This window comes from Eurosta solidaginis, chromosome 2 (assembly GCF_040869045.1).
Source record: "Eurosta solidaginis isolate ZX-2024a chromosome 2, ASM4086904v1, whole genome shotgun sequence".
NCBI lineage: Eukaryota > Metazoa > Arthropoda > Insecta > Diptera > Tephritidae > Eurosta > Eurosta solidaginis.
Genome location: NC_090320.1, coordinates 55,330,006 through 55,357,490, shown reverse-complemented (window position 1 = coordinate 55,357,490; position 27,485 = coordinate 55,330,006). Strand labels below are relative to the sequence as shown.

The 27,485-nt window shown below is 39.1% G+C and overlaps 1 protein-coding gene across 1 annotated transcript in view; it reads left to right on the top strand.

Annotated features, from left to right (window-relative positions):
• LOC137239746 (cell adhesion molecule Dscam2-like) overlaps positions 1-17,099 on the top strand; it is a 246,781-nt gene extending 229,682 nt beyond the window's left edge. Inside the window, 6 exon segments of the mRNA XM_067765367.1 lie at positions 3,252-3,530; positions 3,603-3,781; positions 3,839-4,097; positions 4,176-4,769; positions 6,806-6,899; positions 12,597-17,099. Coding sequence (XP_067621468.1) covers positions 3,252-3,530; positions 3,603-3,781; positions 3,839-4,097; positions 4,176-4,769; positions 6,806-6,899; positions 12,597-13,536 — 2,345 coding nt within the window. The 3' untranslated portion in view covers positions 13,537-17,099.
• The last annotated feature ends 10,386 nt before the right edge of the window (positions 17,100-27,485 follow it).

Genomic DNA, 27,485 nt, shown 5'->3' with positions numbered 1-27,485 from the left:
AAGATATTGGTTGCAGTTTTAAGATGCTGTTGCTGATGTAACTAAGGCACCAGAACCTAGATGGTACAAAATTGATATCAACCGTATCCTAACTCATCTAAATAAAGCTTAGCATTCCCCACCAATTATACCCGAAAAAAAATCTGTAAAAGCTCTTTCAAAAGATGGACAACATGCAGGTAGCAACCTATATAGGTGGTCGTTTTGCCGTCCTTTGGTCGACATTACCGAGTGTCTGGAGCTCTGTGTTAGCCCTAGGAGTCTGAAAAGGATTAAGTAAACCTTATCCAAACATTGTCATCAGGAATTCTCGCTTAACCCCTTGGCGATTTTTGCCGTTTCGCGATAACTGACGCCGATAGAGAGCCCTGGAGATTCAAGGGGTTGCGCAGCACATGCCTTTCAAGAGGAAAGCAATTGACTGCTTCTTCAACTCAATTGCAAGCTTGCCTATCCGTAGCGACTCATTTTTACTAAGCAGGCTAGTCTCTGGCGACCCCAAGTTTTTTACGCAAGGAGGGGGTTTGAAGATCAAGAAGATTCCAAGCGGTCGTATCAAATCTTTCCAGATATGGTCCCGCTAGTAACTTTGTGGTTATATATAGCGGAACGTACCCGATTAATATCGGGCAAAGTCGTAAAAAGCAGAAAAAGGGAGTTCTCGGAGGAGATAAAATTCTGGGTCCCTGTCCATGCCAACTCAGTGAAGGTCTTTCCTCAACAGATCTCCTCCTCATCTTCCAAATATTAGTGTTGATTTAAATACTTTCTGAATCGGACTGCCTTCTTCCATTCGCATATCATAACATAACCAGCAAAGCATTTGGACTCATACAGGTTATCATTAAATCTACTTCGAAACACACCGTTGTCATCACGGTCCATACACCCAACTTCTTTCAGAGCTTTAGCCATAGGCTCAATCCTTAAGCCAGTGCAGCTTTGGAAATGACACGAATACAAAATTTAAGGTCGAGTAACTCCATTTAGGTTTTGTTTTGCCAAAGTTGAATCGTTAAAACATGGAAGGAGAGCGAATCTTCACTCAGAATTTTCGATTTAGGGTCGACCATCCTGTTAGAGAAGTCATTCAAACTGGTCGCAAGGATTTGAGCGTGCCGGATTTATATCCCGCTAAGGACTTACTCGGGCAATGCTGCCATTATGTAGCACGCACGTTCAGAGATTAGTTGTCTGAAGGCCCATGGCGTGATTTACGTTCTACTTGGCTGGAATAAGCAAATAATGGGGGGAGGGTAACAACAGTACTCAGATCTGGATCTGAGTCTATGAGATCAGCAAGGCAGATTCGTCGAAAATAGTGAAATTTTTTGCCGCTGGGGCTTATCTAAGTTTACAAGGAAAGCACCTTACCAATATTATACGATCCCTCACCACATACCCTTCGGCGTTGGCTGCGAAGCTAGAAGCAATTACGAAGCGGATAAGATGAGCTTTAGTGCCAAAGTTGTGCAGAGCTTCCTTGCCAAATCATTTCCAAAACGTCGGTGAGTCGTGAAAAGGCTTTGTTGAGATATAGATGAGATACTCACTGAGCAAGGATTAATTTTCCTTAGTAACACGAATTGGCCATTGACTAGGTTGTGCTCTAAGAACACCCTTAATTGTAACACTCTGAAAATTAAAGACACATACCTTTCGACTCAGTGCAACCGCTGCATAAGAGATCGGCTATGCTAATGCCAACGACACTCATTTGTCTTCGCCCCAAGTACTTCAACTCTTAGCTTTGAGATTTCGCTATCATATGCTGCGGGAAAAATTTCCCGGAAGACTTGTGCTCCTGTTTCTGATACCTACGGTGAATATCGAATGAGGTATAATAATGAGCTGTTTGAGCTTTATGCAGACATGACAATAGTGCAGAGGATAAAAATGCAAAGGCTTCGCTGGCTATGTCGTGTTGTGCGAATGGACGAAGATGCTCCGATCAGGAAAGTATTTCAGTCGACACCGCAGTTTGGAGGCAGATCGAGAAGGAGATCGCCACTGAGTTGGGAGAGGCAGGTGGAGGAAGACATAACCTCCCTTGATGCTCGCAATTGGTGTCAGCCAGGGCTTGACTTGTTACGAAACAGTCAAAATCGCTTAGGCGGTTAAGAGTTAGTTAACGATGGTGATGAAGATGAAGCGGTAGGGGTATTGAGGGGCAACGTAAGCCCCCAATTCTGAAGATATTACTTCGATTTTAAGTTTTTAACACCACTGGGTAAGGATTACCGAGAGTGTAATACTGAAGACTCGGATATCTGCGATTTATGCAAGGTCAAACATATCGTTATTCGCTTTCTACTATGGGAAGGCCAAGTGAGCCTGGACCTTTCGATAGTATCTCTTTTCGTCAACTTATCTTTTTTATTTAAGGCTTTAGTACTACTGTAACTAGTACTAAAGTACTGGTTCAGCTGGCTGAGAACAGGGCTGTCGGCATATAATCTGAGATAATATTTCATCCTTCTTCCAGACCTTATCCATGGAGGTCATTTGATTTGAGGCTTGGTTTGATAGCGTTTCCGCTTGAAATATTCACGTTACAATCGTCGCAATGAAGGAAAGAGACTAGAGTCCCAGTTCCGATGAGAAGCGCCTGCCCGAAATAGCCAAGCTTAGAGCTAACATGTTGATGGGGCCAGGAATACTGTGTGCCTTACTGAGATAGTTCTCTGACAGGGACGCTAAGGCTTGAGGCAGGACACTGTTATCTCGAGTGGACTCTAGATTTGCGAGTATCCACTGATAGCGCAGTAAGACCACACAATATTTATCGCTACAACAATAACAACATCAACCACTAAATTAAGTGTTGTTATCTCGGGGGTAATAAGGGTATTATACTACCACATTAGGGCTTTGAAATCTGAAACTCAATTAATAAAATTAAGAGCGAATGACAATATAATATTACCAATGGCACTCGACTCAGCATAATGGAGCGTTTGTTCGGGTTCGGAACATTGCAAGACGTACATTCCCTTAGGTGACGCTACCTTGTTAGTGCTCAGCAAACCCTCAAAAGGCCACTGTTTAACAAATGCAACTGAAAGTCGGAGGTTCCTTTAAAATGTAGGAGATAAAGATGAAATACTGTCAACTTCTAATATCTCTTGAAGGAGCCCAAGGTATACGGACCTTTTAGACCGCTGAGATCTGATAGGCTTAAACTAAGTTAAGGCGAAATCAATGTGAGATAGTCCTGAATCTTATACTCGTTAATATTTTTATACTTTCAGTGCCTCCTTCGCCGCCAGTGCTCTCAGTGATCGGAAGTACAACAAACTCAGTGTCGCTGCAGTGGCGTGTGGACGATATAGGCGGTGCACCGCTACGTGGCTTTACAATGACTTTCCGCAAAGAATTCGGCGACTGGGAGGAAATACAACTCGACCGACGTGTGAACTCTCATTTGATTGAGAATCTAGACTGTGGCACGCGATATCAATTCAATATGGTTACCTATAATAAGATAGGCACCAGCGAGACAAGCGCAATTGAGACGGCAAAAACGAAGGGTATGAAGGACGAGTTTATGATTTCTAGTTTTCTTTACCAGATAAGTATGCATTGATCCCCACTCTTCACAGGCAACAAACCCATACCACCACACAAGCAAAGTCTGATACGTCCCAATATCACCTCCATTTTACTCGAGCTTTCATCATGGCAAGACGGCGGCTGCCCCATACAATATTTTAGCATTGAGTTCAGACGTTATGGCATGTCGAGTGATTGGATCATTGTATCGAGCCGCATAGAAACACACGTATGTAGCTTTTATGGAAGATTAACCGTCTAAATATATCATTATCTCTTCCTACAGACGCGTTATACAATTGGCGATCTGGAACCTGGAAGTGCTTACAATTTGCGCGTATCTGCACACAACAATGCCGGATCCACAATAAAGGAATACTACTTCGAGACGCTGCATTTCAATGGATTATCTGCGGAATTGGATCATAGCGACTTGCCGGAGGTGTCAACCCTATTTCGAGATGTGCATCTGATAGCAGTGATCATAACATCGGTATTCGGTACGATCTTGGTTATAATTGGCGCCTGCGTATGTTTCAAGAACTGTAAGTACGCCAAACGAAATACAATTTGTTGATCAAACTTTATTTTTCAATTATATGGCTTTCTTTTCCTGCTTGCAGATCCACGCCAGCTATTTGCAAGGAACGTTGACTCGATGCGACCACATGGCGCTGACACCAAGGAAATACAACATCGTGAACAATATTATGGTACGGTACGCAAATCATGCCAACAGCAATCACCACGTGAATCGGTTGCTGGGCTTGAACGCATACCTGAATACTCTGAAGATATCTATCCTTACGCTACATTCCATTTACCAGAACATGAAAATCAATCGGCTAACATACCACTGAGCCGCAAGGGAGGCCTACCAGCTATGTACGATCCGCGCGGTGGCGTGCCAGATGACAATACACTCTCCAGCACAGGTGCCAAGGTGAAACGTTCCGTTTCGGCAGGTATTGGTAGCAGCAGTTCAACTGCAAATTTGGGTGGTGCTCCAGGTGGTGCAGGTTCGGGCGAATGTAGTCATACGAATACTGAAAAACGGCATAAACGACGCTCGAACGCTATTAAATCGGAATCGGAGGAGTATGATAGCTTGAATAGCGATAGTGATTTGAGTGGTGAACGCATGCGCGAGCGAGAGCGTGAAGAAAGCCGCAGTGGGCGAGAATCTTCGTCGCATTTGGACGATAGTGGCTATAACCGTAAGTATTTTATATAACATAAAGAAGAAACTATGTAAGACTTTGCCATGAGACTACTCAACTAGTTAAGGGGCTTAAATAATTCCCGTGGAGGCATGTCTGTGGTAAGAGGTGACTAAAACCCACGACCAGTAGGTTCGCGTGGTCAAAGCAAAAGCGATTTCGAGGCAATCGGGCTAGTACCAGAAGGTTCGGTATCGGTTTCAACTCGGAAAAAGACTGTCAACCTAGAAGGTTCGTCGTGGTCATATCAAATCGTTCACGAGATAGGCTGGCTAGTACCTGAATTACGCTAACTTCCGAAATGAACTGGATCAATATCTGAAAAAAGACAATTATCAGCGATAATAAGCCCCAAAGCCTTCAGAATGTGTCTTTATCGTTACAAAAAAAAGAAGAAGAAGAATATTTACCATATCCGTGACACTCCCTAAACCGTCAGCGGTTAAAATAATAATAACATCACTACAGTTGGCTGAACCTCTAATCAGACGATACTACATCCCCTCAATCTATGTAGTATATATCCCTTGTAAAACTTTGCTTCAAATTTTAGTACATCGTGCTTATGTTACATTAAGGCAGCAACTACATATAGATAAAAGGGATCGGCCCTTATGCCGGAATTCCATATCCATATTTGCACAAGAAGTGTACGAACGTACACACACAATGCACTTGTGGCAATTGGTGGAAATCACGGTAGTCTACGGTCTGGTGCATAGGATCCATAAAGGTACCAACTATGGCAGAAAAGCCGAGCAATGCCTTTTGCAGCCTTTTTTGTGGTAGAATGCAGAATCCCATATTCCTATTTAGAGTGACCAAGAACTTTCCTCTTCCCTCAGGTTTTCATTGTCGGTAAATAGAAATTCGATGGGCTGCCGCAGTTCTAACAACTGAGATGCAAAAGGCTCTATACCCCCCTTTAATATGAAGGCGTCTTTGATATTCCACGAAATTTTCGCTTTTCAGACAATTGGCGAAAATCCGTCCCAAATGGGGACGCAAAAAACTCCACTGTACCTTTGTGCAGTTTTGAGGTTTAAAGCAACAAATAGCCCAAATTTCCCAAATTTGGAACAATTGGCGGCATTGAACCACACCTATCAGTTACTAGACCAGCCATTTTTGGAACGATGTAAGATGTTTCCCCCTCTTTAGAGCACTTCTGCCAGGTTGACCTTTTAATGTTCCTTAAACAGACTCTGCTCCGACAGAAATAGGTACACTGGTTTCACTCGGCAAAGAATATATTGCTTTATAAGTTTGTTATATCCGAGAAAACCCAAATATTCTAGTACCTCCCTTTAGAATCAGCATATTACTCACCCGACACCTATGCCGTCTTTAGGTTGACAATTGGGTTAGAAAAGCTGGCAAGCTATAGCGCTTTATATTGCGCTTAGCTATCTCCCGAATCCAAAATTTGTAAACTATAATTACGGGACATAATAATCCTCTACTACTACGGCTGGCAGGGAAAGTGATCAAATCTGAGAGCTGCTAAAGTGACGCACATGAAGTGTCTTTGAGCATCTCAATGCCTCAAACTTTTTGGTCTCGGAGAAGAGCAAAACCATACCAAAAAGAATGAGCTGGCAAGACAGCCAACTTTATAAAGCCATCTGATCCTCCTGGGGAAAATCGAATAGCATACCATTAGGGCAACGAAATTGCTAAGAATCCAGTCATCTATAATACTCTCTACTTTCGGACCGATGCTTTTATTATGGCATATACCCATAAGTTCCATCTACAGAAAATGAACTGCTTTATTGATAGCCGGAACTGCAAGCAAAGCGGTATAGGCTGCTTAAATCACGTCAACTTGAGGAAATGATTAGACGTAAGATATCTGGTAAAGCAAACTGCCCATAACTAATCCTAAAGTAAACCGAACTGAGCCCCTCATTGTTGAATGGGAATAGAATTTCATACGACTAATATCCACCCATCGAACTCTTAATTATTTTCCCTTTGTCTTACAGATCGAACTTTAAATTTACTCTCATATTTCCCCTCTCTACTTACAGCCCACGGTCACAGTCCATGCGGCGGAGGCGGCGTTAATGCTGGAAATAATAAGGAACGTCTCTCAGTATTTAGTAGGCCTCAACTTCATAGTAAGTTAGTACCTGTTTTAACTTTTTGACACATTTTTATTAAGATTTTGCAAGTATAACAACAACAAAAATACTAACCCATCACTAACCCGTAGTACAGACGTCACAATCAAAATAACCAAATTACCATCATATCACAGTCGGTTTGATTACTAACCGCATTAATAAGCATTCAACCACAATTAACTAAAGCATTCATTCACACATTCATTTTACACCTTCACCGTTACACACACAAAACCAAAATTTTGCCAACCCTGTTTTTTGGACAACCTTGTTTATTACAGAGTGTTTTTGTTTGCATAAATAAATATATGTATATGTTCAGAAAATATTTTGCCGACTCACAAGAAGGACTCCCAGAAAGAGATCTCACGCACTTCTAAAACCGGTACGAAATCAACATCCGCTACGCCAACAGCACTTAAATCCACACGCACCTTTTTCCAAGCCATAATGTCCACACGTATCATTTCCAATGCTATGCATGCTGCCGAACGTCGTCAAACACAACCCCCTCAACTCCAATTACAACCACCACAAAACCCAAATCCCTCTACTACCACTTCCCAGTATGTGCAAGCTCCCATAACGGCAAAACAATGTAGTTCACTTGCAGCTGCAGCGGCTGCAGCAGCAGCAGCCAAAGCAGCCAATAAGAAACTCAAAGTGCACGGACAGACTCATCAATTGCATCAGCTACTGCCACAACGTCCAGCTGTGACATCACCACAACAGCTTCGACAACTCCAACAGCTGCAGCAACGTCAGGCATCAGCACGTAGTGCACAGCTAATCACTACAACTGCTCGTCCTCCCTCACCTTCACCACCATATCGTTTCACTAAGTCCACATCATCAGCATCAACAACATCGAAATATGAACGTGTCACAAGCATTATCAGTCGGAGTAATACCCCATCTAATACGACCATTATAACCAATAATCTTGAAACAATCACTGGCAATAATTCATCATCACGTTCAAGTCCCCATGCATTGATTGGCACTAATATCACCACCACCATCACCTCCAACAACAACAGCATGTCGAATACCCCAACCACTAACATCATCAATAATAGCGTGAAGCCGCCTAATTCAAGGAGTGGCAGTAGTAGTAGCGATAGCATCGGATATCACAAACGAACGCTTTCCAATAGGCAAGCCATAATGTAGTAGTCGATGTGTTTCCAATTTCTAATATGCACTACATACTCACTTAAAGGGTTTGCCAAAAGTTCCTGGACGGCTGTGTACTTTTAATTAGTTTTGAGGGATATTGCAAGGTCTAGTTTGTTAAATCAAGGGAGGTTTGAAATTTCTTGTATTAGCGGTTTTAATTTGCAACAGGCTGAATAGAAATATAGAACAAACGCGCTAGCCACACATTTACGTTTTACATCCCAATCACAACGTAGTCTAAACGTGAACTGTAATGAACAGCCTTTGCAAAGAAGAGGACTAATTTTAACATCGATTCTTGTAGTATTGCATACCACTTGCACACCAGAAATTTGGATACCTTATAAGTGACAACATAAGCCCAACACTTTTCGCATTCGATCGATGCCTTCCTGCCCAAAAGAAGATTGAAAGAACAAAATTTCATCCTGATCGTCGATAATTCAGTTTCGCACATAACTTTTTTGTGTGCATGAGAACGTAACGTTGCCAAAATCTCGTTATAAATTGTAACGTACACGACCACTTAGTGGCTCTTCTACTCAATATCTTATGTTATTGAATGCGAAGATCTAATGACTCTGATTGGACTAGATTTCAGGGTGCGGATAACGTACTTGGGTTTTAGCCTTAAGTTACTTTAAATTTTTCGTCTACGTTACTCAATGCTAATGCCGGCCCAATGCGAAGAGGGCACGTTACGTAGCGGTAAATTACTAATACTTACTGCTCATGTTAGGCTAGGTGAAACGGGTCAGTCAATAAAAATCTCTTTTAAGATGAAAGAGTCTCAGAAGCTGAATAATCAATTGTTCGGTAAGTTGATTTAAAAAATCAAAATCAAACATTAGTTGAGTAACATTTAAACTGGTTAATCGAAAGAAGATGTTCATATCGGAACCCGGCTATGTAAGCAGAGGAAGAGGGCGGCCCCTACTCCGCTGGAAGGACCAGTTGGAAAACGATTTAAGTTCCTATAATGTTATCGATTGGCGCCAGTAAGCACAGCGACGAAGGCATAGGCGCAAACTGTTGGATAGCCAAAACCGTTTAAACTTTCACCTACTGTTCTTGTTGTGTTCGCTTTTAAGGTAGCCCTGTAGGATATTTCCTTTCTTTCGGTTGCAACGCTGCATTCTTCATTCGGAGATATGCTACCTCTGCTGCTGCATTCCGTAAAGTTGACTATTGCTCTCAGAGAGCAGGTGTGAGAGTCGAATTGCGAAATCATTGGCAGTCTGTTGCGATTGCAGCTTTTCGACTTCTAACTTTCCTTTTGTTTACGTTTCTTGCTTTTAGCCGCGCAGAGACGGGCGTGATCCGAGTCGATGTCAAAAGTTCTCAAAACGTGGTTGATCAGGGGACAGCCATGTAGCTTGATGTATACCTTTGTGCTTAATCCTGGTGCTAGCTATGACAATGTGTCGAACACCTTCTCCTCCGTCGGTGCATGGACGCAGATGCATGAGATATTAAAAATGTTGATTTTATGCAGATAGCTGCGAGAATTTCGTCCACAGGCGTGAACGTGAGTACATGGCGGCAAAGTCTCTCTCTCACCACAAATCAAACACCGAAACTACCTAAACCTACTAATGTGTGTTTTAAGAATAACTTAATTTTTTGAAAATAAATTTTATCTTAGCAAAAATTCAGACGCCCAGGAATATTTGGCGAACGCTGTCTATTTAGATTACGTACTAAAAAATATTTTTCAATTAGCGAATAATAATTTTTGTATGTAGAAATTGTTTCTAATACCCAGTTTTTTAAGAGCGAGTTTAAACTACTGTTATAGGTGTTTGGAGTTAAGTTTTGCCACTTTGTCCGTTTACATAAAACATAATTGCTTATCCAAGCTTAGACCAGTGGTGCACTCGAGAGCTTCGTAGAGAATCGGAAAACCATTCGGCTTTCACATACAAGTCGTGTAAGCGCAGCGTCACAGATTCAGTAAAGCAAGCAGTCAATCAGTTTTAAGCTGGAGACATTGGTGCTTTATCGGTAACCGTATCGGTAACCTTATAACACCTGATTCGACCAAACTTATGAGAATCAATGCAATCGATTATTGATGCCGCTAAGGTCGTAACCGTATCGTAGCCAACCAATTGGGTTTTGGTTTACCGTCGTAACGATAAACAGCTGATTACGTTAGGGATACGGATACAGCGATACGACATACGGCACCAATGACTCCGGCTTTAGCTTGTACTTCAAGGCGTAAACATCTCATGCGTTAATTCTATGCTCAAACTTTCGCCATTTTAACACATACTACCACAAAAAAGATACGTTTGTATTCGAAGCTCTGCTGGCGTTGTGCAACACTGGTTTAGACGGCCAAAGTGGCAGCGTTAAACTCTAGCCGAGTTAACTGTTATTTAAACTACCAATGAAAAACTGACCTAAGGTACACGAAAAAAATCTGGTAATTGAATCGGTAGCTAAGCGTTAAAGGCAACCAATTTTTTGGTTGACGCTTTCGTTTATTTTTGGTCGTGTAACCGTAAAAATCGGTTTATACTATCGAGTGCCTTAAGTTAACAGATTTTGTCTCATGTAATACAACTTTTTATATGTATAGATGTAAATATATATATTTTTGGAACTGTATATATGTATGTATGACGATTACTATATCGCACATCTAAATGAAAACAGCGATCAACTCAAAAATTCGCAATATTCAGGAAACGCGAAAAACTGGTCGCCTCCCCTCGCTTATGTAATTTTTTATTTTTTTGAAATCTTTTATCCCTGTTCAGTGGAGGTATTACTAAATTAAGTATACAGTTCGGTAGATATTGAATTGCTAAGTCTGCGTTCACTCTTAACTTCGAAATTTAAGATTTTTGAGTTAGCTCCCTATTTCAATGCAGAAAAGTATCTTCACATGCGTATAATGTAGAAGAAGAAATTACCGAGATTTTTTTACGTAACAGAAATAACAAACACAGATAATAAAGTTAAAAACAAAAATTACATACTTCTACCCACCTCAACTTATGGCACAAGCCGTTCACCAACTAAGTTCCGTATGTACACAACATAATCTTAATGCGGAGACTTGCAAGTTAAAAACATACAAACTTTAAATACATAGTGAACAACTGATTTAGACAGAAAACATACAAAATTAAACTGAAGATGCCACTACGCCGAGAGCTGTTTATATAAAAACAGATTTGAGATTAAATTTCGAAACATCATTTCAATATACATCAGAGAAGAAAAAAGCGTATACGCCGGGCTTTCATTGAGCACATTTACAATTAACAAAAACTTATGCTTGATTTTCAGGTAGGTCAAATTTGACTACAAACTTGACAATATCAATAAAAAAAAAGGCTTGCCATACAACGTCAAATGTGTTTGCCGTCAATTTTGACAACGAAGTGACAATTAAGTTAATCATTAAGTAAAAACGGCAATTGGCAACCGATTTGCCAAATTTGACATTCAAATATTATTTGCTAATACTTGTTTTTTACTAAGTCAAATATGACCACAAAACTTGGCCATATCAATGAAAACGACCTTTCATACAACGTTTGCTGTCCGTTTTGACTACAAAGTGAGAATTAAGTCGATCATTAAGTGAAAGCGGCAATTGCCCAAAGGTATGGAAAATTTGACATTCAAATTTTATTTGCTAACATACCAAGGCATGTGAAATAACGCGAAATAATGAAGCTGGTTGAAAAATTAATAAACACAAAATTTTAATGTGACTTTTGAGCACACACTTCTTTATCGAGATCGAGTCGGTAATGTGTAATAATGCAAACGTTTTGGCACCAACTCACCAGCGGGTCAGCTTCAGGCGTTTTTTGATGTCAGTCGGCCGAGTCTATCTTATATGATCTCTAGGTATCGAATTGGTCGAGTTGGAATAATTATGTACGTATTGATATCGTTGTATATTGAACAGTTGACTAGAGGCCGCTCCCGATCTATAGTTGTATTTGGGTTAGAAACCACGGAGTGGTAAATAATGTCTATGTTTTTACATTTACGAGTCTAAAGACATAACACGCCTGTTAGTATTTAAGCTATGCCAGCAATCCTTAACGAAGACAACCATTAAGTTTACAGTTGTTTCTCAAAACAAGCCCTCTTAGCTCGCCCCATAAGTACATATCTAGTAGATTGATATCTAAAAGTATAATATTGTGAAGACAATATAAGATGTACAGTACTTTTAGAAGAACTTCAACTCTGATTTTCAAAAAAAAATATTTTAAGTGATGGGTTCGCAGCTCGAAAAGCATTAAGAAAGGATGTCACTCTCTAAGCATATATGTATTTTCATTATCCTTTGCATGCTCCTCAGCACTCATTTGCATGCGGTTCCAACATTTTACGCATGTACCAGCAACCACACCTCCTCTTCATTCAAAAGCATGTCCATTGTTTTCTAGTAACTAGTAATAATCACTCGCTTTTAATATCTCTTCGTAGTGCAGAACTAGATTTAGCGTATCTAATATTATTCTTTTTTTTCATTCAACAGCAGCATGGACCCCGTGCCATTCGACTACCGACTCTTTGACCCGCCACCAAAACAACCGAAATCATCAACAGCAACAAATGCAAAATCACATTACCAACATCAACGACAAACATCAACAACATCAACATCAACATCAGCATCAACATCCACATCTGCCCAAAATTCAACCAACCATACAAATATGTCCGGCGGTTTATCCGGTGGCAAAATACGATCAAAAACTGCCGATACTAATTCAAACAGCGGCAGCAGCCTCCTCCTCTCCGGCGAATTCCAATGCTCAACTAATAACGGCATCACCACCCCGCATATTGTCCAATCGGGTTCATATGTCGAAATTTTGAAGCCTGCCTCTTCCAACAACATATCAACACTTCATTCAACAGCAATGCAACAAGCGCCAAATGGAAAACGTAATGGCAGTGCAGCAGCAGCAAATAGTGGTGGCGGTAGTAATGGTGTCACCGGCGTAGCGCTGTCTTGTCACAATAAGAGTTATGGCGATTTTCTAACAATCACACCACGACGAAAAGGCAAACTACTATCGACCGGGTATGGTGATAAACATGGTGGTGTAGTAGGCGCTGGTGATCAGGATAATTATCGTCATCACTTACCCACCAGCATTGAACCGCTGCATCTGTTGGGTATACCCAATGATAATATGTCTACATTCTTTGATTACCGCGCCATGGAAACGCTGAGTAATGCAGACACGTTAGCCATAGGCAGCAGCATCTCAGGTCACTCGCATATCAAAAGCAAGGCATACGATAGCAGCATGTCGTGTTTGAATGAGAAAAATTATGGTGAAACCAGACAATGCAACAGCAGCACGGGTATACCCGATGAATTTCATAATATAATAAGCGAGAAAAATCTAAGTCCACCATCGGCCTTTAGTGATAACAACAGTTGTCTGCCAAAAGGTAAAGTCTAAACATATAATAAGTGCGTAGGAGGAGGAGGAACGATAGCAGGAAACCCAGGAAAATCATATCAAAGCTGCAATGAATAATGTAATGAAGATCATATGATTCTATCAACAACTCAAACTTCGTACATATGCATTTAAAGGTGCTGAAGAATTCTGCATATCAAGATACGAAAATCTATCTAACTGTCACTAGCGCTTATACAAAAAAAAACGAAATTTTCTGAACACAAAAAACATGGGCTGAACATAAATAAGCGCAAACTCAGATGCAACTAAGATTTTACTGAAGCATTAAAAAAAAAAAAGAAAAACTATTTAAATAAATAAATGAATTATTAAACTAGTGAATAAATTAATTGAATAAGTTAAGTGGCTCGATAAAGCTAAAAGGAACTTGAGATTCTGTATGACACAACACTGCTGCGGCGAATGCCTAACGAAGAACTAATCACTCTTGAATGTTAACGGTTATGTTTTGTATTTACTAGAATTTAATTAGAATCTATTGTAAAATATTGTATATTTAGAGTAGTTGAGATATAGTTAAATTAATTAGCTCTAAGAGTTTCAAATTTTTTACAAGTTTTTCTGCGGTTGTTGTTGTTGTAGCAGTGCTTCGCCCCATCCAATAGGTGCGATCGATCGCAAATTGTCATCAATGTCCTCTAACGGGAGTCCGAGGAAACTTGCGTGTCAACAGGTTTTGAGCATAGTGACAGGGGTGTTAGATGCGTTGGTTACACATTCCAATTGAAAAGATGATTGGTGTCATGTGGGGACACATTGCAAGTAGGACATGCTTTTTGTATGTCGGGGTTGATTCTGGATAGGTAATAGTTTAACCTGTACCTGTAGTACCCAGATCGAAGTTGAGCTAGAGTGACGCACGTTTCCCTATGGAGAGTTCGTTCCTCTTCTGCTAGTTCTGGGTATATTTTTTTTAAGTACTGGATTCACCGGCAATTCCTGACAAAGAGGTCCGACGCCTGTTTGTGGATACCACTGAGGACCTGATTGTGTATTTCGCATCATACGGCTGTGTTCTCAGTTGCCGTATTTCCTCATAATGCTTACGGAGACAACCCCTTAGGCCCCTGGGAGGTTTAACCACATCAATCAGATGTCCGTTGGGATGCCCTAATGGGGAGTACTCTCGCCTCATTGTGTAGGTGGTGTTCTGGGGACATAAGAAGACAGCCTGTAGCGGTTCTGAGGGCGGTATTTTGGCAGGCCTGTAGCTTCTTCCAGTGAGTAGTCTTTAGGATTGGCGATCATGATACGCGTAGCATGCAATCGGCCGGTCAATTGCTTTGTAAGTAGTAATGAGCGTTTCTTTGTCTTTACCCCAAGTACTGCTGACAAGATATATGAGGATTTTATTACAGCTCTGGATTTCAGTAACAATTGCGTTTGCATTCCCTCCAAAATATAGATCCTGATCGAATTTCACACCCAAGATTTTTGCTACAGTCGGTAGCGTGATGCCATCGAAGTGGATGCTCAATGTGGTCGACATTTGGCGCGTCCATGTTGTAAATAAGTTCGCAGATGATTTGGTCGGTGACAACGTCAGGTTTCTCGAAGCGAAAAAACGGGAGAGATAAGTGAGACAGCTGTTAATTTTGTTACAAAGCTCATCGATGAGTTGGCCTGGGCCTGTGGCCATTACTGTGCAGTCATCGGCGTAGGAAACAATAGTGACTCCTTCTGGTGGTGAAGGTAGCTTCGACATCTGCGGTTATTTCATTTAGTAAGAAAACTGGAACGATGGCAGAACTATTTAAACTTTCACAGGGTGACTCCCATATATCGAAAACTTAAGGAAGCAAGTGTAAGCGCAAACACATAGGATATTAATTTTCAAGATATAATGCCCTTATAGTAAGAGAGTAGATTCATTATATGTTATTCCATCTCATCACCATAAGAGCTTGCGCAATATCTACCTAAAGGCACGTTCGATAAGAACGAAAAAATATAGTGAAGATGGCAATAAGCCGAGACTGGTTTGCCACGAAACAACATTTTACAAGAGATGATGGACAATCGTTACAATATACTTCCATAAGTATTTTGTTAAAACACCGAGGACAGTTGATATAACTTTCCTCGAAATGCGCTCGTATTTCGTCCAAATTTCTGAGCTTTCCGTGGTGTTCAGTTGTACACAATTACTTCTAAGCTAGTGGATTAATGCAATGGAGTCGTAAATGGTGTGAGCGCCGAAATCCAGGTTCTGTTAGAATGAGTTACAGGGCATCAGCGACAAGGAGGTAATGAACAGGCAAATAACCTCGTAAAGCATTGTGCTATAGCAAGATTCTATGGTCCAGAGACATTCTGTGGACTCACAAAGGCACACACTAGGTAAACTATAAATAACTGGTAAATAAAGCAATTCAGACAACACCGGATTTACAGGTCAAATTGTTTGCATTCCCAGCAACTTCACAATTATACTTCACTAATAGCGTGTTTAAATCAAATTGACTGATAATCTTTTGCATCGACCTGCTTTTATATTCTCAGTTAGACTCATTCACCTATTTCTCCTAAGGTCTAGATTTCATGAACTTGCTTTCTGGAATAGTTGCAACTCATACTTTTTTTTTGCGGTGTGCTGAAAGATGCCTATGGCACTATAATTGCATCCGTCGTAGCAACCGTGTGTCCGTAGACTAAAAAACAGCCCACTTTTGGAACTGTTTCCCACCGCGGTACCATTATTATATTACTTCAGGGCGGCGTTCCATATTTCTCATTTTTTAAGAGCCTACTGTTGTCCCTGCGTCCATGTTCCTGCTATTTGCTCTGTGTGTCGATGTAATCGCCACTGCTTCGCCTGCGCATTTCTCTGCGCTCCCTCTCAGCATCCATCAGGCGTGTCATGATTATAAATGCGATTTTTCTCACTGCAGTAAATTTCTCGTGGTAGGTTCCTCTCCAAAAAGGAGAGTATTTCCTTGTGAAAACGGGGCAGTGGAACATGACGTGCTCTGCGTTTTCTAACTCCGTGGTACACTTTGGGCAAAGGGGATCTTCCACTATCCTACGCTTCGATAAATACTCTTTTATCTCATACTTGGTTACTTAGCTATATGCGTGTGGATGTGTGAGTAACAACTTCTAGTCTTAGCTGGTGACTACATATATGTATGTGAGATAATCTCTTCATTTCGAGCTGCTGGTTATGTGCGTGGAATATTTTTCGTTACCTTGTACATAAGTGTGGCTGCTTGCTTTTTTAATGTTTCGGTTAGTTACTAACATCCCAAGCCGTTCTACAACATCGAAACGAGTTTTAAAATTAAAAATTTCTGTGGCATAAGAAATGAAAGTGAAAATATTAGATTAGATAAATATAGCTTATGAAATAAGTGAAACATTGTTGAATTTAATTGTCATAAATAAAAATAAAAAGTAAATAATTTTTAAGAAATATATATATACACCAACAAAACCAAAGTACTTATAAGCATGTAATTTTATGCATTTACAATCGAATGTCAACAACAAAATATCAATATTAAAACATTTTAAATAAGTTCAATAAAAAAAAAAACAAACATATGCAAAAATGTTAATTAAATTAGGTGCAAAATTTTAGTGTGTGTGTGTATTAAATGTAAAATAAATTAGTAACCGTTTATGAGGCGGTATAACGGTTAATAAGGTAAAGAAGTCAATGAAAATTTATTACAACAAATAAAAATAAAGAACTCAAAAATTAAATAATCCCCAATATCAATTTTAGAGCGTCAATTTTTTTACGAAAATTTATAAAACCTTAAAAACCATTATTAGGGCACATAAAAAATTTTAAGTAAAAGCAAAATTGTCTCAAGAAGTAAATTTGGATAAATTTTTCCAATAATATTGTTGATAAAACGAAAAAAATACAAGTAAAAAAATTATAAAAATCTTATTTAAATTTAAATTTAATTATAAGCATCTACATACATAAACACATACACATAAAAATTGTACTTCACTAAGACTCAAAATTTAGATTTATATAAAGTTATCTAAATGCAAGCATTACACTTAATAAAGAATGCAGTCCCACAAATATAATTATTATTTGTATAAAATTTTAAAAAAAATTATTTTAGTTTTTTACTTTACTCTTTATTATGTAATATATAAAAATAAAATACAAAATAGTTAAAAACACATATTTTTGTTCACATTCTGTTATATTTTTTGAAAATAAAATAAAAATAAATAAATAGTAATATAAAAATCTTTAAATATAAGTAAGCATTATCTAGCGCTTAAGTATAAAATGATATACAAAAAATAGTTACAACAACGTATAGTTGCAGTATATAATACATGAACTAATTGAAAGTAAGAATTCAATAAACAATTTGAAAAGTTCCAATTTGGATACTTTTTAAAAAATTAATCCTAAAAATGTAATTTTGGTTTTTATTGTAAAAAAAAACACATAAAAACAGGTAATGTTAGCTTAAACTGGGCGGTCAATAAAGACCTTACATAGACTGAATGTGTCCATAGTGTTAGCACAATTTGGCACGGAGTCATATAGTCCGTTCTGCAATCAAGCAGCCCCGCGGCCTTCAGCCTTGTTGCAGTTGCTAGCGCTACTGATGACTGAGACGGCATCTGCATATGCCGTAAGTATAACTGGCCTTCCGTCGAACCGCTTAAGAAATTGTTTGATCACCAGCGTTCACAGCATTGGTGCTAAAACCCCACCCTACGGCGTTCCTACGTTTACAGATTGTGTGCCTTCGCATAGACCCCCGATGTACTTCAATCGAATTGAGGCTGTCGAGGACTATTCATTTCGAGAGATTGTTGAAAGCTCCAACAATGTCCAGAAAAACACCTAGGGCATATTTCTGGTGTTCCATTGCTTTCTCTATATTCATGACCACCAACCACCATGCAGTGTAGTATCAATCACTTGGGTTTGGTGTAAGCATTTTGTGGGGAAAGAATATTGTTGCTTAATTCATATTTGATTTTATAAATAAATCTATTAATTCCTCTAGTGTAGGTAGAGTATAAACAATTTCAAACTAATAGGCCTTTAGTCTTTCTGGTGCAGAAGACTGATTCTACCGCTTTCGGTATGAAGACTTTCTCCAAGATTGCGGATGTGTTTCAGTTTTATGCAACCCTGAAAGATTGTTCTAATCCATTCTACAATATTACCACCTGCCTTCTACAACATAGGAGTCCCGGAGATTTCAGCTTAGAAAAAGTTTTTATTGCCCATTCAATTTTGGTATTTGTCACCAAGTAACAGAACTGCTCGCTCCATATTTGGAGCGCAGGCGTTGTTACACAATTTGTCCGCCTCCTCTCCTGATATAAGATGTATGCTAAGTAGCTCCTCAAGGGACCCTTCACAACAGTGCGAGAATTCCCCGTAGTACTTTTTTATCAGTCCCTGAAGGAAACATTGGTCTTCTTTGCTAGATAGCGAGCGACGATACCCAAATCCCCGACAACAAAATATACCTTCCGCCAACCGACTATGCCCAAGTGAGAATGGCAAAATCCCGACCTTTTCAAAAGCTAAGGCGAAATATGGTCCGATGAGCGTATAACTCCATATTGGAACTTATGTAAGTGTGTTCTATCCAATCCCAAATAACGGCGATCTCACTTACCGTGCTTATTATTACAGAATCAGCCTGTTAATGTGGTTCTATCTAGCGCATTCTGCCCAAAGTAAACAAACTTATTTCAACTTACCACCCTGGGTAAATATACTTTCGTTCCATCTTAGCTGAAAAATTTTATTCAACCAAATTCTTAGTAAAATAATTACTTAACCGAAAGCCGAAGGTAAGGAATTCTCCAATAAATTTCTTAATTAAATAGTATCTTTAAATAATTCTGAGATAGACCTTCAGCAAACTGACGAATTAAGATCTTTTTAAACACAGGCTTTATTAAGATTAATAAGTAGTAAATTCTTAAGTGTATCCTTAGATAAACTACGTTGTCTGTTCACAGCAATCAATGAAAGTGCACTAAGTGCTCGGCTCGCTGAAAATTGTGTTGATGGAACTGCTAAAGCAACGTCGACCAATTTTCCCAACTCTATATCCTTGTACTTTTTGCTACGCCAATATTCCAAAACATTCGATTCGACTGCCAGTCGTTCGGTGTAAGCTAAACTTGAGTTTTTCCTCCATTGACAAATTTGGTCTCGGTGTTTTTTCTATAAGTAAACTAATTTTCTTTTCCATTTTGAGGTAAGGACTTGAGGAGTCAATGGTATACGATTCAGTTTTTAGAAATACATTGCCGGCATCCTAGTTATTAGCTGTGAAGCCCGCGATTGTTTCGTATGCTTTTAGTAGATGATTCTGAAATAAATAACATTAGGTCATTATAAGATATTCATTTTAGAACTTGAGAAATCGTAATCGTAATCTATGTATATAATATTGCCAATTCAGTGATTAAATTGGTTGTCGAGATCCTTACCAGTATTTCGAAATTCGAGAACCTCGCGAGAAGCCGATACTTGGGAGTAATATCCTGTCGAACTAATTCGAGAAAGCATAGGCCTATATTTGTTTCTCGATTTGGAATGGAGAAATGTAAAAAGATGGTACAAAAGTATTCCCTTAATAGGAGAACCAATAAGATTCCTTAGGAAATCGTCTAAAGTATCATAATTGCATTTGACACCGAACCAAAAACCAAGGCCTTAACCGAGAGTAACTTAAAGTGAATCTGAATCGAAAACTGGTGATGGAATACAACCGAGTTAAAAGTGAATTAAAATATAGCAGCTGCGCTGGCTAGGCGATGTGGAGCGAATGTAAGATAATTCTTCCGCTAAGAAAATATTCTTGTCGGAACCCTCCTACGGAATCAGAGGAAAAGGGTGGCTCCACTCCGCTGGAGGGAACAGACGAAAAATGATTTAAATTCCCTTGGTGTAACCAATTGGCGTCAGTCAACCCAATGAAGAAGGGACTAGCGCGACCTGTTGGACGGCCAAAACCGTGTAAGATGAGATTGTCGAAGGCTGGGGTGGCTCTCAGTCTGTCTGGTTGTAATATTGGACGGGAACTGTAGCCAACCGCGTTTTAATGGAAAGGGTGACAGGTGTAGGATCTATGGACAGCGCCTGGCTGTCCGCTTCAGGGAAGCCTTACGGGTGGTGGTGTAATCCGTTAATGTTGTATCAGTTGACGTTGACAGGTTGTTTCGTGGAATCAACACCCGGCGAATCGGTGGATGTCGGTGAATCGTTATGAATAATCGGTAGAAGGGTTCCCAGGCAACCGGTGGTTGTCGGAATCGTTATCCAGCGATTTGCAAATGAAGGATAGGTGAATGTCGGTTGATAGAATTGGAGAATTGACGATGCACAGATGCTGAATCGGTTCATCAATTTGCAAACCAGCGGAGGTAGCTGAAATCGAAGTCAGGCGACTTGCAGCTGACGACCTGGTTGATCGATGACTGGGATTTATATATTCCTTAACGCGCAATCTCCGGACAAAGCAAATGTAGTGGTCGACCGAGGTCAACTACTGAACAAAAGTGGCGGGCCTGCACTGCATGTGGCTGCACATGATAGGGAATTACATCTGCTCACGCAGTCTTTGCGGTACAGACTGCCCTTATCTTAGGTTGCCTCAATGACTATCAAATGCAAACTGTTTCCACTTAAGTTATACTTAAGTCGTTATAAACACTTTGAGAAATTTGCACACTCCCGGTTAGGCCACTGTCGCGTGAATGAAATGCTTGCAAGTGATTACTTTCATTTTGTCTGTGCATTCTCATTCGGTTGTTGAACGATGTAGTGCCGTATGTAGTAGTAACTATATGAATGTGGATGGTGATGCTTAAACGGTTAATCGCCAATAACGCAAGAAAGTAACTTTAACTGCCGCGGAGATAAATTTAAGTTAGAGATGTTGCAGGGACGAAAAATAGTGTGAAGCAAGCTTCACAAAATTCTAGTAGGTCACATTCATCACTTACCACAGCAGAATTTGTTAAACTACCACTGCTTGTATTTATTATTTAACAATTATTTGTATGAATTGAATAATTTTCTTCCGATCAGTATGACATATGTGGAGATTAAGTTTCCTTTAAGCTATTCTGATCTATTTCGTTGTAGTGCGAATAAAAACAAGGTTTATTCCACCTTTCAGCCCAACGTTTCACCAAATTTCCGTGGCATCATCAAGTGCGTGATATTCTATTTATTATTGTATAAAATAAAAACAACAAGAAATGCAAAAAGTTACAGTACTAAAATTTTTAAATGCTGATGAATATACATATATTCACAGACAAAAATCAGCGAAACAGATGACCAAATACAACATACTTCTGAAAATCAACTTACTTTAGATGTGGCGGTAGACAAAATTACAACATGAAAATAAATAATAATAAATAAATAAACCTTGTTTTTATTCGCACTACAACGAAATAGATCAGAATAGCTTAAAGGAAACTTAATCCCCACAATTATTTGTATGCTTTTTATTCAGCTAATCTATTCAGACTTTTAGTTTTTACTCTCTAAAACTCCAATCAGTGTATTATGTTAAAAATTGCGTTAAAGTTTTTGGTGTGATGGAAGTGACCTACTATAATTTTGTGAAGCTCCGCGTACAATAAACAGCTGCTGGTTTTGGTGGTACCACCTTCGAGATTTTTTTTCAACTCCACCTCAACTCGATATCCTATGTAGGATATCATCTGGAGAAATGTGTTGGATATTCATTTAAAAACTGTAAATTTCCCAAAATCTCTCAAAGGTTGGATAATAATTTGATAATGATAATCAACTCGAGAACTCTTAATTTTACAAAAGGTTGGATAGTGGTTGGAGAATGAAGTTGGATATCAACTCGAGAACTACGTATATATTTCGCTGGAGAAATATTTTTACCATGTTTGTTGGGTAAACAAAATTCAGCTATTGTTAATTGTAATGTAATAAAAAACCAATGTTGCCGTACAAAAAAGAGTACCCAAAGGCGGTATTAAACTGTGACTGAACAACTAACTGCTCAGTAGTTTAAATGGAGTTTAAATTTGACTAGAGTTTAAGCAAGCTTACATAGTTTAAGCTTAGCTTAACCAACTACTGAAAAACCGTGCCTAAATGGGCTAAAAAAAGCTACTCACCACAGCAATCTGCTTTTGCTCTTCAGACAAAAACGGCGCGTTTGCAAAATTTAAGCGTGGATCCATATAAAGCGCCGCCAAAAATGGTTGGCTCTCCAAAAGGTACACTTTCTGAAAATTATTTGTCGGCGTAATGATTTAGATGATCCCGATTGTGGCATGATCTTTATGCAACACATCCTTTCTTTTCTTTTTGTTTAGGCACAAGGCACACTTGAAACTGCTGAGTAGTGTCTTGATCAAGCTAAAATATTTTGCCACAGCAATGTGGCATGCTTGATCACTTCCGCAATGCGCAATGATATGATGCATTTAATAAAAAATAAAAAATAAGAATTTAAACATGCAAATTTTTGTGGTAGTAGTTGTATTTATTCTGAAAGGAAAAGCGCTGTAAAACATGTAGGGTTTTAAATCTTAAATAAAACAAATCTGTATCAACATAAAGCTATAATAGAAAATAAAAAATTTGTAGATTTGTAAAATCGGATTGCAACAATCGTCCGTCCAGAGTGTATTATTCAATCATTTGGATTTTTGATGCAATTTTGCAAGTACACTCGCTTTTCCTCCTCAACACAAGAATTCTGTTCAATTCCTCTGCTCGACACAAGAATTCTGTTCAATTCCTCTGCCCGACACAAGAATTCTGTTAAATTCTGTTATGAACATTTGTCATTGCCATTCAAACTTTTAAATTTATATTGCTTTAATACAGTGTCAATCAATACGCGACAGTTTGACGGCTAACGGTTACAACGTCAAACTGTGTTGGTTTGGAAACCAGTGGAGTAAAAGTTGGCTATTATTTCACGTCAGATGGCGCAGTGTCGCTCAATCTACCGTTATCTCTATAAAAATTCGTGCAATCTACTCACAATGCATATGATTGAGTTAAACGCTTCTTTATGAAAAGCTGATTATGTGACGGGGCTTTAATTGTCTAGCACTGAATTACGCTGTCTCAAATCAAATAAGTTTATTTATTGAGCTAAAATTTAATTTGGCTTTTATTTCAAACAAAATTAAATTCTCACTCATATCTCATATATATAGCTAAGGCACGGTTTGCATTACGATAGTATGCTTAAAACTTATTTCGCCGTTTTTCAGTCTTATTTGACTTAAGTTTAGACTGAGCTTAAGCCGCCAATCTGACAGTGTCTAACTCTAATTAATCTATTGGTTGTTTGCGTTCTTGTTTGTTTTCAAAATATTAAATTGCACATATTCAAAATTTAAGAAAATTCTGTATTTAAATAAAAAAATTAATGCTTATTTTGACGAAATCTGAAACACCTATTTTTGAAAAAGTAAGTTTAGTAAATGATGAGCTGTACTAGCTATACGCAGACATCAACATAGTCCAGCGAAGAATCAAAACGCGACGGCTGCGCTGGCCAGGCCATGTTATGCGAATGAAAGATGATGCTCCGGCCAAGAAAGTGTTTCTATCGGAACCCGCCTATGGAAGCGGCCCCCACTCCGTTGGAAGGACCAGGTGGAAAAAGAATTAAACTCCCTTGGTGCGACCAATTGGCGCCGGTTGGCGGGACGAAGGAGCGATTGGCGCGCCTTGTTGGACGGCCATAACTGTTTAGACGGTTAAGCGCCAATTAAGTAAGTAAGTAAGTTTAGTAAAGACATCGTTGCCAAACTAAAGGCAAAAACTTAACAAATTATCTGGCCCAAATCGTTGTTGTTGCATTCATGTACATGCAACATTTTTTATCTGGCTCAGGATCTTTGCGACCGGATGATGCCTTATGTAAACAAGAGCCAGCTTTTGCCGTTTGTATAAATTATATAAATAGGGAAAAACCAGTGTTGCCGTACAAAAAAGTTTAACCCGACAGCGGCCTTAAACTGTGAATGAAAAACTACTCTGTACTGGAGTCTAAATCTGACTACAGTTTAAGCAAACTTAGTCTGGTTTAACCAACTACAACTGAAAACCGGCCCCAAGTTCACGGAATTTTTTTTTTGCGAATATTTGAATGAAAACTGTTAAATATTCTATGGCTTCTAAAGCTTTTCTGCTCGCTTAGAATATACATATGTACGTATAACAATTGAAAAGCAACAACAAATTAAGCAACATAGTTCTGCTCTCTTTACTTGTTTTTATACCCAGCTGTACCTGTACACAGGGTATTATAATTTTGATTGGATAACGGTTGGTTGTACAGGTATAAAGGAATCGAGATAGATATAGACTTCCATATATCAAAATCATCAGTATCGAAAAAAAATTTGATTGAGCCCTGTCCGTCCGTCCGCCCGTCTGCCGGTTATCAAAATAACTTGAGTAAATATTGAGATATCTTCTCAAAATTTGGTACACGAGCTTATCTGGACCCAGAATAGATTGGTATTGAAAATGAGCGAAATCGGATGACAACCACGACCACTTTTTATATATATAACATTTTGGAAAACACAAAAACCTGATTATTTAGTAAATAATACACCTAGAATGTTGAAATTTGACGTATGAACTGATATTGAGACTCTTGATAAAAATTTGAAAAAATTTCTAAAATGAGCGTGGCACCGCCCATTTGTGATAAAATCAATTTTACAAATATTATTAATCATAAATCAAAAAACGTTAAGCCTATCGTAACAAAATTCGTCAGAGAGGTTGCCTTTACTATAAGGAATGCTTTGAAGTACCACGCCCACTTTTATATAAAAGATTTTTAAAAGGGTCGTGGACGAGATTTATAGATATCAGTGGTATTTCATTTCCCAAGTGGATTTATAATAATAAATAGGAAAAACATCAAATTTTTAAAAATGGGCGTGGCACCGACTCTTTTATGACTAAGCAATTTTCTATGTTTCGGGAGCCATAACTCGAAGAAAAATTAGTTCAGAATAGAACCATATGTATATGTATTATTGCACAGCCTTATAACACTATTAAGCACACAAAACAAACAAAAACAGCATTTCAAGTGTACAGATGGCTATGTAATGTTCGGTTTTACCTGAACTTATACTTCCTTACTTGTTTGTTTTGCAAATCAAGTTTTTCCAAATCGCTGTATCTACATTATAAAAAACGCCCCAGAAAAAACTAACTAGTACCGATGGGGGTCGAAAATTCGATATATGTGACCCGGCCTATGAAAAGGTGGCTTATTACTCAAATAAAAGAAGAACCGCCTTCGACTTGCTTCTAGCACCTCACGGGCTCATTCCAAGCACTCGGTCTCCAGTTCTGTTAGGTCAGCCACTGCTCTCAGTCGTTGGACAATTCTTCGCAATTCTTTGTATGCTTTATAAGTCCGTTCTCTCTCTCCCATCCTTCTAATTAAAATAAGACTTTGGACGTAGATGCATGCCCCTAAACCGCTCAGCCTCATAGTCGAGTTCTTTGGAGTTCGGCTAAGCTCTCACACCATCGACAAACCCCCTACCCTAGTGAGGGTGCACAGTACGAAGATATTTAAAAACAATTTAAGTGGTCCTGGTACGCTCCTTTTAGTTAAGTTCTTCACATAGCTTTTAATACCAAAGTCGATCAAAAAGCGATAAATTTGTACGAAATTCAACAAGAACATTCTTCATATGACAGTAAGTGTTCTACATAAGTATGTATGTATGTAAATTAGGGTGGGTCGATTTGTATGGACGAAAGTTAACCGATATCGCGCCATCGATTTTTCGATAGGATCTGGGCTCAGGAAACAAAGTTCCAGTACGCATACCCAAAAACATAATTTTTGCGCGTGTGAAATTTAATTTTTTTGACTTTTTTCGACTGTGATTTTTAAGATTTCTTTCATTACCTACTAAAAAAAATTTCATATACATTCAACCTGGTTGATGTAGGTTTAGCTTAAGCTGATATTTCAAGATAAAAATTTCGTCTTAGAACTACTAGAAAATCGGGAAGGGATAGAACTGGGTATAGCGTTTTTGCGGTGTTGACACCATGATACTATCGCCAAGGCCGGTGTCGACCCACTGAGTTAGCGCAATGACACCAATCGAGCTTTTGACTCTGCTAATTAGTGAGCTTTCGCCTTAATAAATAAGTCTTTCTCCACCTCTGAGGATCCGAAGTCCTGTCAAAGGAAACTAGCAGTTTAGACCGGGGTAGATCATAGGAAAGTTGGAGTTAGAGACGTAGGTTCCTTATTATAATTGAAAAGATGATTGGTATCCGGGGCTCGATCAAGAAGTTGTTTGCTAGGTCCAGGTTTGTGAAAATTAAGCAACCAAAACTGTCTGTTCAGCATTTAGTTGTGCTCTTTAATGTTGATCTCTTTGGCCTTGCTATATAGATGATGTTCAGGGGTCATAAGGTGACATCCCGTGGCAGTTCTAATTGCAGCATTTTGACATGCCTGCAGCCTTTTCCAGTATGTGTTTTTAAGACCAGGCGACCAAACTGGTGACGAGTAGCATATGAACCAATTGCGCTGTACGTGCTTAGCAACGCTTATTTATCTTTTTCCCAAGTGCTGCCGACAAGCGACTTGAGGATTTTGTTGTGGCTTTGTACTTTAGATACAATATCGGTGGCATACACCTTTTAATTGAGAGTTTTATCGAACGCTAGCCCTAAGATTTGTAAGTGAATGATAGGCGGCAGCGTAACGCCATCGACGTGAACATCCAATATTTGCGTCATTTATCCTTCCACGTCGTAAACAGAGTGGCCGTGGCTTTGGTCGGTGATAATTCTAGGTGAAGCGAGACGGAAAAACTAGAAAGACTGGGGAGATTGGAGGGCCAGGTCCCATTGCCATTATGGTGGGGAAGGGAGTCTTGAAAAGTAGAAATTA